Genomic DNA, 18,647 nt, shown 5'->3' with positions numbered 1-18,647 from the left:
AGTATTTTAAAGCCTCTCCTTTATTTGTATTGCTTGCTTTTCATATTGTTTTTGCTTTCTTAAGGAAACTGGCAGCTGAAATGCTGTTCTGAAAACAAGTCACAAACATTTAGCAGTGTTGCTATTTCAAACACCAGACTCAGCTGAAACTCCTGTGTGGCAAGATGATGCTGTTTCAGCTATTGGAGCCCTCCAAAGGGGCAAAAAATGCTGAATGAAACTAAAATATAAGTTGAGTCAACAAAAACTCTGGGATTTGTTGCAAATAACTATCCTGCAAAGCAGCCCAAAATAGAGGATGCACTATTTTTTGAGAACACCAGTAGCTGTATTATCACCTCCACCCAGCCGTTCCAGCTTACGCAGTCCTCTCCAAGTAGCAAGTACTTTCCAGTGCCTAACATTCATATTTCAAAACAGATAATCCCATTTTGCAGATAATGAACAAAAGCACCAGGGGGGTGGGTGGGAGAAAACAAACAAACAAGCAAAAAACTCGAAGGACAGGCCCATAAGGACCTTAGATGTATAATTACCACAGATTTCAGAAATTTGACCTTACCAGCCTTCCCAAGCTCACCCAAAGACAGGAATGCAGTGGGGAAACCAGCTCCCTCTCCGGAGGTCTCGACTAGAGCCCTGCTGTGTCCGTCACCCCTCGGCAGGGCTGCTGGGCAGAGGCTGACACTCAAATCAAACTCCTCTACTCCTCCGCTACTCCCACGGAAACAAGAGGTGCACACGTGCATAGGGAAGGTATGAAACAGACCCATAAGCGAGAACTGAAATCTCACGTATTTGCTATCCCCATTCACAAAGTATTTTTCTAAGAGGATAAAAATAACGTTAAAAAAAAAAGACATTGATTTTCTGTTCTGATCTTAAATTCTCAGGGCAGACAGCCCATAAAAGCTGCTACCGTAGTACATGTGGGCAGTTGATCTTAGCAGATAACTCCAGATGGTTTTTCAGCATTTCTGTTTCGAAATACAGGAAAGTCAGCTAGCAGCCAACCACTCCCAGTAAAGCCAAACACCTACTAACTGGGCCAAGCTACCACCCTGACTAACAGCCTAGAGCACTAGCACACCGCTTCACCACCGCGGCTCTCCGTCATGCAGGCAGCCATTCCTCCGCTCCACTTGCAAACATCCCTGACCCATGTCAGGCACACTCCTCATCTGTATGAAAGTGCCTGCGAGCACACACAGTTCATCCACTGTGCTGCAAAAGAAAAGAGCAGCCACACATCCTGCCCAAGGGTAAGAACATTAAAGGCATTTCTGCAGGCCTAATTCTGTTCCCACTGCAAATCCCCTCTGCCAGGGATGGGAGCAGAATCGGGCCTATATTCAGCTTTTATTTATTTTTAAACCTGCCACCCTCAGCACCCAAGGAAGTTCGGTGGGAAATTTTCAGAATAACGTTTTGACATTAGAGCCAAAAACAAGTCAGGGAACACGTGAACCTCCGACGGCTCTTAGGAGAAGGCAGGGAAGGAGTCTGGCAGCGTTAACTGCGAGAACTCACGAAAATGGTGAGGAGAGCAGCTGCACTGAATTACCATTGCTGTCATCTCCAGGGTCAGTACCAACTGTTACGACCCCACTGATTGCTCAGATGCTTGTAGAATTGGACACCACCAGTTTCATATGTTCTTCTGTTGGTCCATGTTTTTCCAAGCACATTTAAGGGCTGGATAAATTGAATAAATACAGTAGAGCTAAAAGTCCATAGATCACGTCTGGCTGAGCAAGAACAAGAGAAGCAGTTTGACAAAAAATAGTAACTCCAGTGACTGCTCTTAGGCAAAAGCCAAAAGATCAAGAAGGATCCTATGGCCTAGACTCTTCGAGGCAGAGTGCTACTCCTTCACAGCAGCTTCTTGAAAGCAGACTGCCCTATTGTACCCACACCTTCCCAACACCACTTGCTTCTCTTCTGGTGAGAAGAAGAGCAGGATGCACCTACGCCATGGAAGAAGAAGAAGGGAAAAAAAAAACAAACAAACAAACAAAAAAAAAAAAAAAAAAACAAAAAAAAAAGGCAAGATTTTCTTTCCGTAGTTCAGATTGTTTGCAGACTCAGTATCTGTGGGACTTTTCATTCCAAAATTAACTGTGCACTGAAGAGAGTCTGGAACAGCAAAGCCTTTATGCTTCCAAGTTTTGAGATGGCCTCAGAGTGCAGACCTCCTCTTCTCTCTCATTTCTGGAATACTTTTTGACAATTAACAGAATCAATGACCACAGAGCAAGAAGTCTGCCCAATCCATCAGGGCCGAAATGTGAAAAGAGGAGGAGGAGAGAGGGAACCTTCTAATGACCGGAAGGGGAGAAGTGGTGTAGATTTTTTTTGCTTTATTCATGAGCATTTCCTCATGAATTCTGGTAGAGAGTCAGGAAATAAAGATAGCAGCCAGAACTCACCTTCTGCATCTTTTTTAAGGGAGAACTAGACAAATGCAGTGGTAGTAAATAAAGGAACCACATGAGTAACCTGCTCCATGCAAGGCAGATGCTACTCCAGTACACAGAGTTGGCACAAAACCATGGTATAGAGGTTGTCTGGGAAATTCTCAATAAATACTAAAAACACGAGTATGCCACTATAAGCATTTTTCCCAAAGTTGGTGGAAAAACTAAAGCATGGGTTGATGCTCCTGAAAACAGAGGAGTGAGTAAGATTCTGAAGTGCAGAGGAAAGAACAGAGATGGAGAAACTACCTGTTATCTTGAATATTAATGTCAACAGACTCTAGAGAAGAGCATCTGCATTGGAGCCAGGACCACAGCACCTTCACTATTCTTTCCAGAAAGGCTCACCCAGCTTTTTGAGATGAGAGAGCAGAGGTGCCTGCAGTCTTGAATAGTGGACTAATGCCAGCAATAACCAAGACATGGGAACTCCTCTTTCTCTAGGGTTCACTCTTTTCTCCTCTCCTCATCACAGCTACATTCTTTGCTACTATCCAGCCTACAAGGTCAGAGGAGAAGGAAAGAAAAGAGACTACTTCGTTTTCAACAGAAGGCAGTCTTTGTGTTCTGTGGTTATATATCTATATATAATATAGATAGATATATATATATTCCTCTGCAGAGGAGTAGTGGAGACCAGTGCACAACCACCACCTGATATTAGCAGGGCATTAAGAGCACAGAGTATATGCTCACCTTAAGCAGCATCTTAGAAGAAACACCACCTATACATTAGGATAGCAGATGACTGGATTGCTACACAAAAAACCCTATCCCTGCAACAAATCTGGATTGATGGGTTATTTAAAGCAGTGACTAAAATAGACCTGGGTGGGGGGAGGGAATGGGGGAGGTGGTAGAAATATTTAAAATATAGAAAAATACAACCACTTCCAGTACAAAAGTAACGAAGCATGTAGCAAGGGTATTACCTCAACTTAAATAATAAATCTAACCTGCTAATATTTTCAACATTATACTTTGTTCTTGCACACTTTTGAATTACTATAACACTATTTTTAAATAAATCCTTTCACTGAAGAACACATCAATATATCAAAACTATTTTTTAAACTAATGAGTTTCCTCTTTCACAAAGTGATTATTTTAAGTACTGGAAAGGTCTCCACAGCATCCCCCACTTCCAAATGACAAATATCAGCAATAGCTGGATTTAAAACAAACAAACTGAAAACCCCAAATCAGCAGCATTTAACTCAAGGAAAAACATTAAATGTTTTGAAGCAGAAGAATTGAAAAAATTATTTTTACTGAAAGAAAAGAGTCTGCACGAACACCTGCTGTTCTATCAATCTAAGCAGGAAACCATTTCACTGCTGCATCATAAGTAGAAGAAAAGTGCTTATTAAAACATTAATCACAGTCCATTATATTCTGAGTCCATGCCAGAAGTTCCCATTACATCACTGAAAATATCTATTAACCAAAACCTGATTCTGACAAGTTACAGAAGTGTAGTGTTTAGGATTTAGTAATGTAAAAGTCAGTTTTAGAAGAACAGTTACACAATTGATTTTGCAGTGGCAACCAAGTATAATTAATTGTTTTTGTGACATTTATTACTGCAATGGGGTTGATTTAACTGGTGTTTCTACTGTAAAATTATTCAAAAATTATTTCAAACTTCATCTACTTTTATTAAACACATTTATTGTGAAGGTATTTAATACCCGGGGCTGGCTAAACAATTTTAAAATGTGCTGGATATACTAGTACATGTAAAACTGCATTGTCTTGTGTAAATATGGGCCTTGTTTAGAGCTACGTCTCACAGGAAATTATGCCAAATGAAAACCATCTCCCCTTCTCCTCTCCCACTGAAAAGGATTTATGCTTTTACATTTAATACCAGCTAGGTAAAGAAACAAAAATATGGTGGTGTTACCTTCAGGCCTGCGCAATAGCTCATCTGTGAGGCTCCTATTTTGTTATTAGAAATGCGGCCTAACCCAAATGCCTCAAATTGGGAGAGAGAGAAGTGAGCAGCTCAATTCTTTCTATAAGCCTGGTGCTACGTGACTTGTTTACCTGGAATACTAATTATTTCAACTAATTACTAGCAAGGCTTTAAAACCTAAGCCATGAAAATCGGTTCCTAAATGTGTGTATATAATCTGCAGCCAACCAACTTAATTGCAGGTACTTTCCTCAATCTTCTGTAAGCAGCACCACTGAAGGGAGAAGAAAAATAACAACAACAATGATGTTACAGAGCATGATAGGAAACGCATGTTCCTAACCCCCCCAAAATGGCCTGTTTTTTAAAAAAATTATCACCTCTGTAGCTGTACGTTTATTGCCACTGATCTTCACAGGACCACTGCCCGTTCAGGGGCCAGTTCTCCCTTTCTCAGCAAAAGCGGCTGCTGCCACGTGCTCTGCGTGTGTAAATGGACAGGTTTGCTGCCCTTGCTGTGGGGTGCACCGGCTGAGGCAAAGCACTGCGCAGACGGCACCGCAAGCCAGCTTCGGCATCACCAGTCACCCCGCTGTGAGTGCCAAGCAACCAGGTAACATCTCAACCATTTCAAACGGAGGCTGATTTGAAATGAAAGCAGCGGCTGCTTGTAAGTTACTAGTATTGAGAGAATTCATTGATTGTAACCCCATCCTGCAAATACTGGCATTTAAGAGAATCTGAATTCAAAGCACCTCACGTCGTTCATGTTCATGACAAACAAAAGGGGTCTGGAACACACAAAAGCTAAGAACAGCTTTTGGGGGTTTTGTTTGTTTGCAAAAACCTCGGGTTCCTCTTTTGGCCCCTTGACCCAACATACATGAGTCTCTAACTACAGAAGACACCCGACTAAAAACTTTTAACCTGTCCTTGGATATCTTCCAATTTCAAACATCCAAAGAGCTTCAGTTTTCCTCTCCTTTGTTTTTTAAGTAGTGCCGTGACACCAGAACTAATGCAGTCCTACGGCTTGATCTCGTGCTTACGAGCTCCAACAGAAGCTTTCCTCAGGCAGTTAGGACATCTATGAGGTGTCTCGCTCCATTCAGCTTCTCTGGTGGCTAACAACTTGTAAGCTTACCAGGCAGCCTTTTTGTCAGTCAAGGCATTTTAGAGTCTCCTGCCATATCCAACCACTGCTTTTCACGCAGCAGCTAGGGTCTTAGTCACCCCTAAAATCTCTGCCGCTCAACAAAGTGTGACTGCAGTAAGTGAAAAGATGAACAAACTGATGGAATGGAAGGAGCTATACACTCCAATTCTTATAGGTGTGTAAGACTTGGATTTTTTTTTTTTTTTAAAGGAAACCAGGAAAAATAAAGAAGACAACATATGTCATTAGATAGCATTACCTCTAAGGGAAGTTCTCCAGTTCCACTTTTCCAAAAAGTTCCTCCAGTGTGATCTTATCTGGGGGCATCAGGGTCATTATCAAAATAAGAAAACAGAGACTACCAAGAGCCTTAAAAATCTTGCCATCCATCATATCAGATGCGAGGTCAGTTACATACATAGGATCAAATTTATGAATGGAATTACTGACATTGGCAAGTGGCACGCTCCTCCAGGAAGAGATCACTCCTACCATTTATCACTCTTCAGAGAAGCTTTAAACACTGTTCAACAGACTCTTCAGAAAACAGTGATAATGTTTGCCTAGACTGCCCCAGAGCAACTCCTTGCCATGATACCTCTCTGCTATTCCTTATGGTCAAGTACAAAGCCTGAGTGATGCTCAGATGTTGATCAAGAGTAGCTCTTCCTCTCAGCAGGCTTCTCAATGAGCTCCTGTATTCTTCATGACCATCCATCATCAGATAGACTTCGCTCCTCATCACTAACACGTTCCTGTCTCTCTAGTCTAACACTGGGCTTAAAGAAAGCACTTGGGGCCTCTACCGCGGGAAGAACTACAAAAGCTGAGGACATTGAAGCCCTTCTGTTCCTGAAGTGAGAGATAAGCAGAAAAAGATCACTCCTGCACATGGAAAACGCCTCATTTTTCTTGTGGCAACTACATAATTCCCAATGCAATTACACATGTGCCTGCAGAGTCAGAGAAAGACTCAAAAAAGGCAACATGATGGAGTGCACGGGAAGCAAGGAAGGAAAAAAGTAAAGAAAAAGAAAACACTGAGCGCAAAAACTACTGACCTCAAACTTACCACATAATTTCAAAGAAGCAACAGAAGATCTAAAACTTAACTTCTACAGGAATATATTTTTCTAAGCTGATGGAAGGCAACTAAGGAGTAAAGACATATGAAGTCCCAGGAGAAACATACATTAATAGTGACGTCAACACAGGGGACGAAGGGAGGATGAAAGCAAAGAAGGACTTCCAATAATAGGTAAGAACTATCATACATTATCAGGTATTTTTAAGTGACCGATAGTAACAAGGCTTTGATTTGGTGAAACACAAAAGAGTGCAGAAAATAGGGCATTTGGCCCACGCAATTGCTGGATGCATCCTGCCACATTATAATCCATCAGCAGACAGCTTTGCCTGACCCTGCTTCAGCTGCCTCAGCAGCACTGCCTCCACACCTGCAGGGACAGCAGTTCAGGGTTCGCCTCCTACCAATTTTCAACAAAGCCACTGTTACCATCCCTATTTTCTGAAGCAATTTAAAATATTCACTGGTTAATCTTGTAGTACAGTTTGCCAGACAATTCTCCATTCCTTATGTTACAGCTTTGGATTATTTTTTGCTTCATATTATATGTATTTTAATAAATGCATGATTTAGTATTCTGCAAGCCCACACTACAAAAAGACTATTCTGGAATAAATGGTATAATTACATTTCCTACAGCGACCTTGTAATCTCTCGAGTATTTATTCTAGACTAAACAGCCTTACTCAGCTGCCCTGTGTCTGACTGTCGATGAAAGAAGCTTGTTTGACAACTGCTTCGAGCAGAAACATATTTTTTCCATGATTGCACGAAAAAGTAAAAAAAACATTACCAGACCAGTATCCTGAGTACAGAGACTCATGTTAGATCGATGAGTTAATTTTGAAGCCAAACGCCAACAAAAATAATTACTATGGACATTCTGCTGTCATGGCCAGCTTTTGAGGTTAATTTAGTGGTACATATACATCTACAGCCAACTTTACATACAAGAAACTACACCGTGTATGCAGGCTTCCTTCTTTGTTTCTTTATATATTTTCCATATTCTTTGCTTTTATAACCCTCCTGAGACCTTTTACAGTCACAGAACCCACACCATACCCACAGGTGGGCGGGCAGGAAGCAAAACTCTCTGTTTCATAAGCAGCCCGCTTCTAACATATTCAATTGCTAATGACCTTGACAGAAGAGCTCCATGCAAAACACCATATACTACAGGGTGTTGTTTGAAATGTTCATAGACATCTTTGCCAGAAAGCTGATTTCTTAAACAGGAAGATTTCAGACTTACTAGAGACTGTGCTCCTTTCCTCGAGTTCCATTCAGCTGGAAAAATTGGTGTTAATCTACCTCCTCTATATTAAATTTGCGTCCATCCAAAATCCTACAATGAAACCTGCAGGATTTCTGTACAATGCTAAAGCAGTACAAAACAGTTTCCACATCAAGCCAAATTAAGATGGTTTACACACAGTTCTGTTTCCTTGTTCCATCCTCTCTTGAAAAAAAGACAGCACACTTGGCCATATTCACTATTCAAAGGAGTGTTACCCATGTAGTACTTCTGTTGTTCATAGGGTTTTATTCAACTATTTGGGATAAAATGAACAAAAAATACTTCACCTTAAAAGGCTGTATGAGAATATAGCTGTGTCTTCAAAGCAATAATCACTTCATACCTGCCAATTCTCATTCATTAGGTGCCTGATTCAAAACGCATTGCAGCCGACAGAAATCCTTCTACAGAGGAGCAGGCTCTGCAACAGGAGACACTGGGAAATTCAGACCATATGCCTTGATAGCCAAGAGAATTCCTGCAAGGAGGAGTGCAGCCCTCCACATGCTCTCCAAACAAGACAAGCTTTGCTTGCTCTTACTCAATCTTTTGCCTCTGACTACTGAGCTTATTGAGAAACTATATTCTATTTAAAGCAGCAGAATGAATTCAGTGTTCAAAATCAATGGGCCAAAGCAGATCAAATAAGCCCTTCATTTGTGGGTTTTCTCCTTTTCCAAGACTCAAGAAATATCTGCATACCCCAATGACAAAGAGAGCAGATGTGAAAAATCACCTGCTACAACTTTTAAAGCCCAGCCGTCCTGTCACCCATTCAAAATCAATTCTCAGTTATTTCACTGTCTTGAACCCAGCATAGACACTGACAGGGTTTTAGCATAAACTAATCCAGACAAAGACCAGATCAACTATAATTTAAGAAAAGTTTGGAGAGCATCCTTATTATTGCCTCATTTAAAACAGCAACAAAAAAAAAAAATCACTATGATTGACAGCAAAGAAGTTACACAAGTCATTTCTAGATTACGTGCCAGAACTCTACATGTGTTTCAAATTACACTACAACACTGTACAGCAAAGAAATATGCAGAAATTTTCCACTTGAAATGAAGGTTAAAAATTAAACACTAACAAAGCTCTAACAGATACGAAATCCAACCTCATCTGAATTCGAAATTTAAAATGACCGAGGTGTCCTACACTAGGGAAAAAAGGAACAAAATCAATCCAGTTGTTCGTTATAAAAAGCACAGTGGGCTAAAACACGTTCATTGCACGTACAGACTTCCACAGCACTCTGATTTTGCTTCAGTACTTACCCTCAACTCTTAAAGCGACATTTTTCTTAGATTTAATTTCTAAATTATCAAAGTATATTGCCAATCCTCATTAGTGTTCATCACTGATCTTCAACTTTGCATCACATTTAAACAAAACACTAATTAACTGGAGTGCTCCTAACAATGTGGTTACACATGAAAACAAGCTGATAGATCAAAGGGAAGTCACATTTTTCGCTGAAGAAAAGCAAAGTTTTTCGGAGCAAACTTGATTTTTTTTTTTTTTTTTTTTTAACACACACATATATATTCAGGATGTATCTCTCTAGACAAAGCAGGCAAACACAACTTTATTTTAAGCAGCCCAGGCTTAAGTCAATTACAAGGTCTGCACAAAAAGCTCTCTGTTAAGGCAGAGGATTTTTAAGTGGAATGCAAACAAATTTTTAATCGTACTTTAAAATTACCTCTATTTTGTGAGAACGGTGAGAATAAGACCGGCACTGTGCTAAGTGTACGATCCACTTCGGATTACAAGAGACTGTTTCTAAACTTTGAGACACGAAGTTCACACATCTTTACCCAAAATGTTAATCACATAAGTAGATTTTTGATTTACAGTCAGTTTTTAGGTAGCATGTGTATGGCTCTTCCACAGTAAATAAGCTGTGTGTGAGAACACTGTGTGGCCACTCCTGCTAGCCGTACATACTGACAGTTCATGCTAAGAATGTCTTTACATTTTTCAGGACCTCAACCAAACATCATTTTCTTGCTTTTGTTTTTTTAATCAAAACTACATAACAAACATAGATTTTAAAAACAACAAACTAATTGCCATCCCCATCCTGTTTTGGTCTTTAACTACTTGGCATGTCAGAGTTTGTTATATTTTTCTTTTGTTTTGCAGTAAGAAAAATGCAGACCTCCAACCACACAAATTCACTGTGCTCAGCTAAAACACTAGCAAAAAAAAAAAAAGAGAGACAGGCTTTTTTTTTTGTCCCTTTTAGAAAACCTCAAAGTAAAGTACCGGCAGCGTGTGCCTGAGCATCGAGGCGCTCGTGCTCTCTCTCTCAACCCTGCACATCCTCCCAAAAAAAGCTACGTAGGTCACACAGCCTTGCAATTACTTTGGCGGTTCAATAGATCTGGACCGATTAGAACCAAAAGATGACATTCCCCACTTCAGTCAAACTACACCGACCTGACCATTTCTGGTGACGGTGGAAGTGCCAGCAGGGCCTTTGATAAGCCAGGGCTCTCTCATCAGCAGGTGGCCTCCAACTCCACCCAGAAACCAACAGTTTCCCAATGTCCATCACTGAACACTTCAGTAACTGAGAGCAGTGACCAGGTCACACAGTCCCACCACAGAGGGACAGGCAGCTACAGAGCCTGCCTCCAGGAGGGGTACATTACAGTGATCCAAGATCCCACTTGAGAGACGCTCTCATACATGTCTTCTCCTTTGCTTCCTTTCAAGTCATGTTTCCATTTGACAGCCAAGAGAGGCAGGAGCTGGTCTCAGGCTGAATACCCAAAGCGACCTTTACCACCCAAATCAAACCAGCACCAACCTGGTATGTTCAGTGTGTATTCATGGGAACATCAGCCACTGAGACTTCCTTGCAGGAACCTCACAGACATGTGGTCAAGGTAACCACTATCAGAAGCCGGCTCTGAGAAAGCCTCACTCCCCCTGCCAGAAGGTTAAATACTGTCTACAAGTTAGCGTAATACATATTGCTCCCAAAAAGCCATGTAATTCAGGATTATTGCCTGTACTTCATTACTTCCAGAAAATCTTCCTCCATTAAAAAAAAATGAGGGGGCCCCCAAAGGACATAAACCCCTACACATTATACCAATCATTTGTGTTGGGGAAAAACAAATTATTCATAATTCTCAGACTTTCAACATAATAGCAAAAAAAGCATCATATGGATGTTAATGCTTTTCCGCAGTACACTGAAAGAAAGAAAATTTACAGTCCCAAGAGAAACCGAAAACAAATTTCTAAAAACAGTTTGAACATAAATTTCCTTTTTTGCATAACACGCAGAATCCATACAGAAGAGCAGTGGGAGGATGCAGAATCAAGTTTATTGGATTGCATGCAAAGTTTTTTGTAAAGCCTACTGGGCAAATAATAAAAGTAATCTTAAACAGCTTTAAAAAAAAAAATTATAAAAGATCCCTAACAAATGTTCTAAATGATCCCTTCAGGATTCACCATTTCTCTTGCTCTTTGCTAGAAACCTTGCCAGCTGTCATCTCCTTTACAGCAGTTTACTAAGAAAAAAGCAACGCTGATGCTGAAACCTAAAGTGAGTCTTGCAGAAGGTAAGAGGTTAAGATCTGAATATTCAAAAAGTCCATTCTACTGAGTATTTTGAAGATAAACTGTATCTAAAAAAAAAAAAAAAAAAATTAATAAATTATGCTACCAGAAATGAATTCAAAGTCTCCAGGCTGGCAGTGTCTTTGCAATAATTCTGGCTCCAGAAACTCAGACGAGAACAACTTGCACATTGAGGAAACTATTTAGCAGCAATAAATAGCAGGACTGCAAAATTATTAACAAGAACATGAAAAGAGGGAGAAACAAAATAAATAAATAAATAGATTTAGAATTAACCTGTCCTTATATGAGTCCAAATAAAGAGGAAACTAAAAATCTTTAGCAGGAGTGAATAACATTAATACCCTGCTCTTCTGCCTCACCCAGGCAGCTGTGTGCAGCTGCCTGAAAAAACCCAACGCAGGGACCAAGGCACATTAGTTAAGCATTCATCATCAACAGGAAATGCGCATGAGTTCATATAAACACAGAAACACAAATATATAAACCAATTGCCTTGCATGCTTTAAGGTATTTCAGACACCCCATGGAATAGGGTTAGAGCTGTACCGGCTGGGAACCCACAGCATCGATATATTTGTTTTGGAATTGCAAACAGTCTCAGGACTCAGAACTCTTCTGGTGGGCATCACCAACCCACCCACGCACCTTCCCTTGCTACCCACAGCCACCCGGCACCCCTGCCGCTCTTAACTCTTTCTTCACCTCCAGAGTCAGGTCGAACAACCCTGGCTGCTCATGCTCGGAGGACTGAAATAACGCCTGTGCCAAAGCGTTTCCGAGAAAAGGCTGCAAGTGCTGTCTGCAAACCCTGCTCCAAACACACTCGCACGCAAGATGCTGAAACGCAACTGCAGTATTTGAAGGACCATGTTTTGCAAAGGTGTTGTGTTGCCTTCAAACCAGTGTCACAGGCAGTTAGAGCAGATGGACACAGCACGCAGCTCCTGCTGATCTGGACACCAGCACTCTCCTTATGGGAGCACAGGCAAAGGGACAGGGAATCCTCCCTGCAGGGAAAAAATCCTGCTTTTTTTTCCCCCCAAGCATTTTTATTTGTGATGAGGCTTAGGGCTGAGAGGGCCACAAAGCTCCCCTCAAACTGGAGGTCCCTCACAGCTGTGCTTCATCCAAACAGGTGGTGAAGTCTGAGTCTGGCTCTGCCCAAATTTAAACTGCTAATTAATATTTGTTTTCAGAAGCTTGATATCAGATAATAAAAACTATAGGCATCAGGAGGATACAGAAACAGTAAAAATGGAGACAACCTCAATTCCAGATAGCCTTGATTTTTCTGAAGCACCATTAGGTTGCTTATTTACTTTAAAAAGTCTATTACCTATACAACTTTCTGGATGAGATACAATTTCTCCTGTGCCAGTGAACTAGATGGGATTCCTGTTTAGATTTCAGTGGTCTCTGAAACTGCGTACTCAAGTGTCTCAACTTTGTTCAGTAGTTTGTGGCTTCAGTTTTCCCACACTGCACAGTCAAACATAAACTGTTATTTTTTAAACTCTTTCTTGCCTTGCCAGTCTGCACATTCATTCTGCCACACAGTTTTCCAGCCACTGTAAGTGCTGGTGACCTTGAAAGTTAGGCCAGGACTGGTTGGGTGACGCTCACCCTCCCAGTAGCTACAAGTTTTCAGGTGGCATTTCAGCTATGAGCATGTCTCTGAAAAGCAGATACGTCACTTTTGGACTTCCCAGCCTCCATTACCCAGGTACAGCAGGCTCCCAAACTCCCTCCAAACATGGCTGCACACAACGATGCTGCCAAGCTGCTGGACTTGCCAAGCTGCATTGTATTTTTTTGACAAAGTTAAGCTCTGTGCTTCATTTCTCACAAACACAGTTTGACTGTAGACAGCAGTAGACAAGTAAATCTACCCTTTTCCATGGCAAACAGCCCAACTTTAATATTTTTACTGGCTTACAGCTGGGTAAATTAAGCCCCGGATTTTTATTTATTTATTTTTTAATACCGTGCAACTGAAAATGAACAGCTACTTCACTATGACTGCCAAGGACAACCTTAAAAACACTAATGCAATCCAGTCCAGCTCTCAATAGATCTATAAAGGCCAGAGGACCAAAAATTTCAGCTTATTCACCCAAACAAAATGTTGGTTGGGCAGGAAGTCTAATATTTCATTAAGATCCTAAAAAAAAAAAAGAAAGAAAGAAAGAAAGAAAAAAAAAAGACCCCTACGTGCTGGCAAACTGAAGATGGTAACAGTCCCAGCTGCAATGCCATGAAATGTGAATTAAAACTTGCTGCGTTACTTACCCCAGCCTTCCCAGCATTTCAAGCTCTGGAACTTGTGGTCCATATGTCTCCACTTGCAGAGGCTGATACTCATACAAAGCTTCCTCTAGTTTTTGAACGGGAGCTAGTGAAATATGCTGACCCTGTTAAAAAAAAAAAAAAAAAAAAAAAAAAAGGAAAAATTGTCTACATACCAGGTCAAGGTTTTGTTTTGGCTTTTTTTTAAATGCAATGCAAGAACAAGCTTGTACCATTAACCTCATCCAGACAAAGACCATCCCATTAAGAACACACCGTCTACTATATCACTCATTTCTTCATGATTTCAATTTTTTACTGGGATCTACAGTTTGGAAGTAATGTTTCATTAGCTATAACTGTTTAGATAAGGCAGTAGGAAAGGGGGAAGTTTTATTGAAGGCAGGCTTACCATTAGAGAGTGCAGCTGCTTCTAGTGTCACTAGTAAAATTATTATTAGGTTAAAATTTCATTTATCAGAAGTAATATCAAACAAATGTCTCTGAGCAACTCTGATTCTGTAATCAATGATTTCCTGAAAGCCCTAATTAGAAAGGGAAGCCGCTTCCATTTCTCTCTGCAGGCTTTGTAAGCTCCCATCTATAATGGCTCTCAAGATAGACTTTTAAAGCACGATACAATTAATTCATTCAGCAAATTCCCATTTGTTTCATAACTAAAAATATAAAAACACACAAACATAAAACTTTCATTCCAGATGGTATTTTTGCAAGCCCTTCAGAACACTGAGAAAGAGCTAGACATTTGCCCCCCTCCCAAGTCCCTATCACTCCGAGCTCTCACAAAACAGGAGACTTGCGGCTGGAAAGGAGGGGTCAGGAGGATATGAGATAGAGCCAAAGTTAACAGATGTTGCTGCGTGACATTCTACACTGATTTGTTGATCTTTCACACAGTTTCAATTTTCTACTGTATTCTATGGTGCTCACAAAAATTAGCAGCAGCAGCAGCAAAAAGCCAGAGCACTATGAGCTCCCCCAGAACAGCCCGGCTTCCCCTGTAGAAATTGAGCTTCACATCTGCAAAATGCAGGAATTTAGGAAAGTAGTAGTATTGTTTTTGTAGACATTTTGTCTGCAACAGGAGATCGGAAGCTTTCCACGGTGTAATGCTGTGTATAAGCCTGGCTCCCACTGGTGATCATTTACTGAGCTTCGCTTCCCCGGGGCCACTCACGTAAGCATCTGCTCCCTCAAGTGGGAACTAAAGGTTCCTAACATGGAACACCGGGTTAAAATTAACTAAAGAGAAAAAAAAAAAAAGTCAGTAGAAGGGGAAAGCTGTTAATTAAATTTGTGGTTGAGGACAGTGACCTTTCTGAATTGGGAGCATGGATATTTTTGTTTAGAGAGTTGCAGAAAATAGCTAAGAAAATTGAAGACATAAGTCCTTGAGAAGTACTATCACAGATCTAGGCTGATCTCTATGGAAATATCAGCAGCTCAAGTTTTCCATTGAAACAGCTCCGTGTGTGTGATGAGAACAGATAGTTCTGGCCTTTTTCTGCACCGTCCAGGAGCCTCGCGGGGCTGCTGCTCACACTGCGGAGGTGACAGTCTCCTGAAGGCAAAATGTGGTGAAGAAAGTTCTCACGTCAGCCATGAGTCACTCCAGCTTTCATGGCTAGCATATTGTTATTTCTGGGCCACAAACTATTGCTGCAACATAAAAAGCAAGCAACCACATATTTAAAAAAAAAAGGTAGGAAAAGAAAGGTTTGAAATACAGCTCTAATGCTACTTCATGATATTTTAAGACACAAATGCAGGGTCTTTTTATACTGGTAGAAGTTGTCAATTTACAAACTATTCTAATTCGTGAAAATATTATACTTTGTAACCACATTTATATGGGCATTAGACCTGTTGTAAGAGATTAATATTTAAATAAGACTTTAAGATTTAAAGTTTTAACAATGTTTGAGAGTCTAATGCAACTGAAGGGAAAGACACACGAACATTTTACACGTGTACACCCTCATCTGGCAAGTGAAAGGTCTCCATCTTTCCACATCCAGAGCAATGTCATTCCAGCCATACGAAAGAAAGTTCAGTTTCAGGCAAAGATTAAATCCATGATAAATATTTGGGGAAATTACTTGTGTGTGGAAAAAGGGAGCAGCTCAGATTGCAGGAGCCACATCTCTGGAGGGCATCACCAGAACAGCTGCTCGCCGTTAGTGGAGTTGCCACTGGTGCATTCCTAACACTTTTTTAATGAGAGCAACTTCTGCCAACATTGGCCAAGAGACACGGGAAGGCTCCTGACAAATGGACAAGGCTCATCCTGAGCCTCTTTCCCCACCACCATTTACTCCTGGGAGGACAGGATGAAAATGTTCCATTTGCCTTCCTCTCTTTGTGGGGTTCCCAAGGTACCAAAGGTCAGAAGGTACCACAATGGTCATTTACTCTCAGATGGTCAACTGGTTACTGCAAGGTAGCTATGGCTAACGGTGAGGAAGCTGACTGGTCAGCACACCAGCTATATGGTGGGCACTGGTGTACGTGTCACGGGGAAGCCACCAAGCCACGCCAGGACCTTTCTGTGAAGTGCAGTATTACAAAAGCAATGCACTATGGTGGCCCAGAGGGCCAAAGCAGAACATCAGAAGAGGAGTAGCATATAGAAACTGTCCATCCTTGAGCTGGTCTGACCTCATGTCCAGCACAGGCCAGGACATTTCATGTTCCTGTATGAAGCCAAGGGCTTCAGCCAAAGCACCTTCTTTTGAAAGGCGTTCAATCTAGACTTAAAGATTTCAGATCATAAAGGTCCAGGCACATCCCCTAAGTAAGTTGTTCCGGCAGTTAATTATCTTCACCATTAAATATTGACAGCTCATTTCTGGTTCATCAAGATCAGTTCCAAAGCACTGGCTCTCGCACCTATATACTGGGGCAAGGTGCAAGCATTACAAACCCATACATACTTCTGCATGGCAAAATAACTGCACTGGTTTGTGTCCAGCCAACAGATCTGCACCTCAAGGAGACTGCACAGCTGTATGAGACAGCTCATTTGTTTTTGTTTCCCAAAAATCACAACTTTAGCTGATGGGCTTTGGCAACATGGATTACATTCCACTTAGCAATGGCAAGGCGGGGGGGAACCCACAAACCACAACCGGCTGTTGTTCCTGTCCTATAGCTGTCTGGCCTTTAGGTAAAGGCTTTTTCCTATAAACTGGATTTCGGTCTGCCTTGATTTGGGAAATGCCTAAACAGAAGCGTAAGAGTTACAATACACATTCCCACCTGAAAGTGGCTGAAGCCTGGTCAAGCCCTGCAACCGCATCAGCTCTGCAGATGTTCTGGATAAAACATGGGCTATATCTACACTGCGGATTCCCTGCAACGTAAGTCAGGGGCAAGGCCACACAAGCTCCTCAGCTTCCAACTCGTCTAGCCCTCTGCAGATAACAGCGTAGGGCACAGATCAGTGCAAAAAAAAAAAAAAAAAGATTGGGACAGAAACCTATGAAAACTGACCAGTGAAAAGTGTTGCCTTTCCTGTTCCCACTGATGTTGGGATGAGGTGCATTTACAAAAAAAAAAAACAACTTGTTGAAGTTAATATTAGTCAAATTGAACCTTTTATCTCAGTTAAAAGCCATTTGACCAGTAGCAGCTCAGTTACGTCTCTCTGTCCTGAGTGGTCCCTAGCCGCTTCATAAAGGACTGGTACAAAAGGGCAGCTGTTGTGTAACTTCAGAGACATCACAAGAGACAGTAACTGTTACTTAGGACTTACACAGCATTTTTACAGATCCAAAAAACATTTCACATCTATGAGGTAAGATTTTTAAATTTCCTGTATTCCACCTAGACAGCCAGTCTTACGTCTTTCCAGCATCAGGAGGCATTTATCAGCATGCTAAAACCAGAACGAAAGCAGCGGGTCCAAGTTCCTGCTTTTGCACTGCTTTCTCCTGACAAACCTAAGATCTGATGTTGTGGTCACGGGTAAGTATTTCTAATTCCCCTTGGATGCTGTAATGTTTGTGTAAAAGAAGCTGACAGTATCCAAATAGAGATAGAAAAGGCTTCCAAGAACACAGACAACAGATTTTCCTGCCTCCTCTCCCTCCCACTCCTATCTTCGTGGCATGAGTTTTTTCTCTGGGATTATTTTAGGCACCGTAGCTGTCTATTACATTTTGGAATGTATGGAACCACAAAACACACTGCTAATTAGAAGGAAGGCATTTGCTTATCCTTATGACTTTGTTTATGTAAGACTGCACAGCACTGGATTTGTGAGCAACCGACTTTCCATTCATGTACTGTATGGTTTGAGATGAGAGCAATACAGGATTAAATTGGCAGGGGGTTTAAATAATGTATTTGTGTTACAAATAAAACTGGCTGATTTATTTTTCGCTATCCTAGATACACTGTTTGAGATACCTCTGAGTTGAAATAATAATAATAAAAAAAAAAAGCAGTAGTCAATTTTTGTTTCAGACTGTGATACAACGTGACACTAAAAATAGCCATGGATTATACACAGAGAAGAGCTGCCCTTGCAGTGACAAGGAGTTTATTTTAAACAAAAAAAAAAACCCAACGCCCTTTTAGGAAAAGTTGTGGCTATTAGAGTATCAAAATTATAGTTTATCAGTGCACCTTTCACACAGGGGTTTCAGGAGGGACTCTTGGCAAATGCCAGGTATATCAGGATTTGCCTGCTAGCAGAAAGGGGTTATTTTAGCACACAGAGTCCACAGATACCAGCTCAAGGTGCAGCATTCTTCTTTCTGTCCTGTTCACCCTTCCCTCCCTTTCCCTGT

The 18,647-nt window shown here is 41.1% G+C and overlaps 1 protein-coding gene across 1 annotated transcript in view; it reads right to left on the bottom strand.

Annotated features, from left to right (window-relative positions):
* Positions 1-18,647, bottom strand: part of MNAT1 (MNAT1 component of CDK activating kinase) — a 124,490-nt gene that overhangs the window by 25,479 nt on the left and 80,364 nt on the right. Inside the window, exon 7 of the mRNA XM_086748897.1 lies at positions 13,837-13,958. Coding sequence (XP_086605023.1) covers positions 13,837-13,958 — 122 coding nt within the window. The remainder of the gene's footprint in view (positions 1-13,836; positions 13,959-18,647) is intronic.

This window comes from Chlamydotis macqueenii, chromosome 5, assembly GCF_036417535.1.
Source record: "Chlamydotis macqueenii isolate bChlMac1 chromosome 5, bChlMac1.mat, whole genome shotgun sequence".
Classification (NCBI taxonomy): domain Eukaryota; kingdom Metazoa; phylum Chordata; class Aves; order Otidiformes; family Otididae; genus Chlamydotis; species Chlamydotis macqueenii.
This window is presented reverse-complemented; position numbering and strand designations above follow the sequence as displayed.